Here is a 303-nt window from a genome sequence, read left to right as displayed (position 1 = left end):
GAGTCGGCGATGGGATGGCGACTGGTTCAACTTCCCGCCCGCTCGTTCTCTGCCGGGAGAAAGATGGTGGGGGGGGAGAAAGGCAAAAGAGGGATGGAACGGGTCAGATACTCCAAGTCATCGTGAATTTTCATATTTGACTGAAAATAAAAAAGAAAAATAAACGATGAAAGAGGCCCTTTAATTGTCCTGATGTTTTAAGAAACAAGTTACTAACTCACTATAGCATATGTAGAGTTTACTATTAAAAATAAAAATTAAATATAAATATTTTCATTACTATACTATTTTATATATATATAT

The 303-nt window shown here is 36.0% G+C and overlaps 1 protein-coding gene across 1 annotated transcript in view; it reads right to left on the bottom strand.

Annotated features, from left to right (window-relative positions):
- LOC110026121 (alpha-mannosidase 2) overlaps window positions 1–129 on the bottom strand; it is a gene marked incomplete in the record, with an annotated part of 25,501 nt that extends 25,372 nt beyond the window's left edge. The window contains 1 exon segment of the mRNA XM_020726937.1: window positions 4–129. Within this exon segment, the coding sequence (XP_020582596.1) occupies window position 4 (1 nt within the window).
- Between the last annotated feature and the right edge of the window lie 174 nt (window positions 130–303).

The sequence above is a fragment of the Phalaenopsis equestris genome, unplaced genomic scaffold, assembly GCF_001263595.1.
Source record: "Phalaenopsis equestris unplaced genomic scaffold, ASM126359v1 Scaffold000352, whole genome shotgun sequence".
NCBI classification, from domain to species: Eukaryota; Viridiplantae; Streptophyta; class Magnoliopsida; order Asparagales; family Orchidaceae; genus Phalaenopsis; species Phalaenopsis equestris.
Note: the sequence above shows the minus strand (reverse complement) of the source record. Positions and strands in the feature narration are given on the sequence as shown.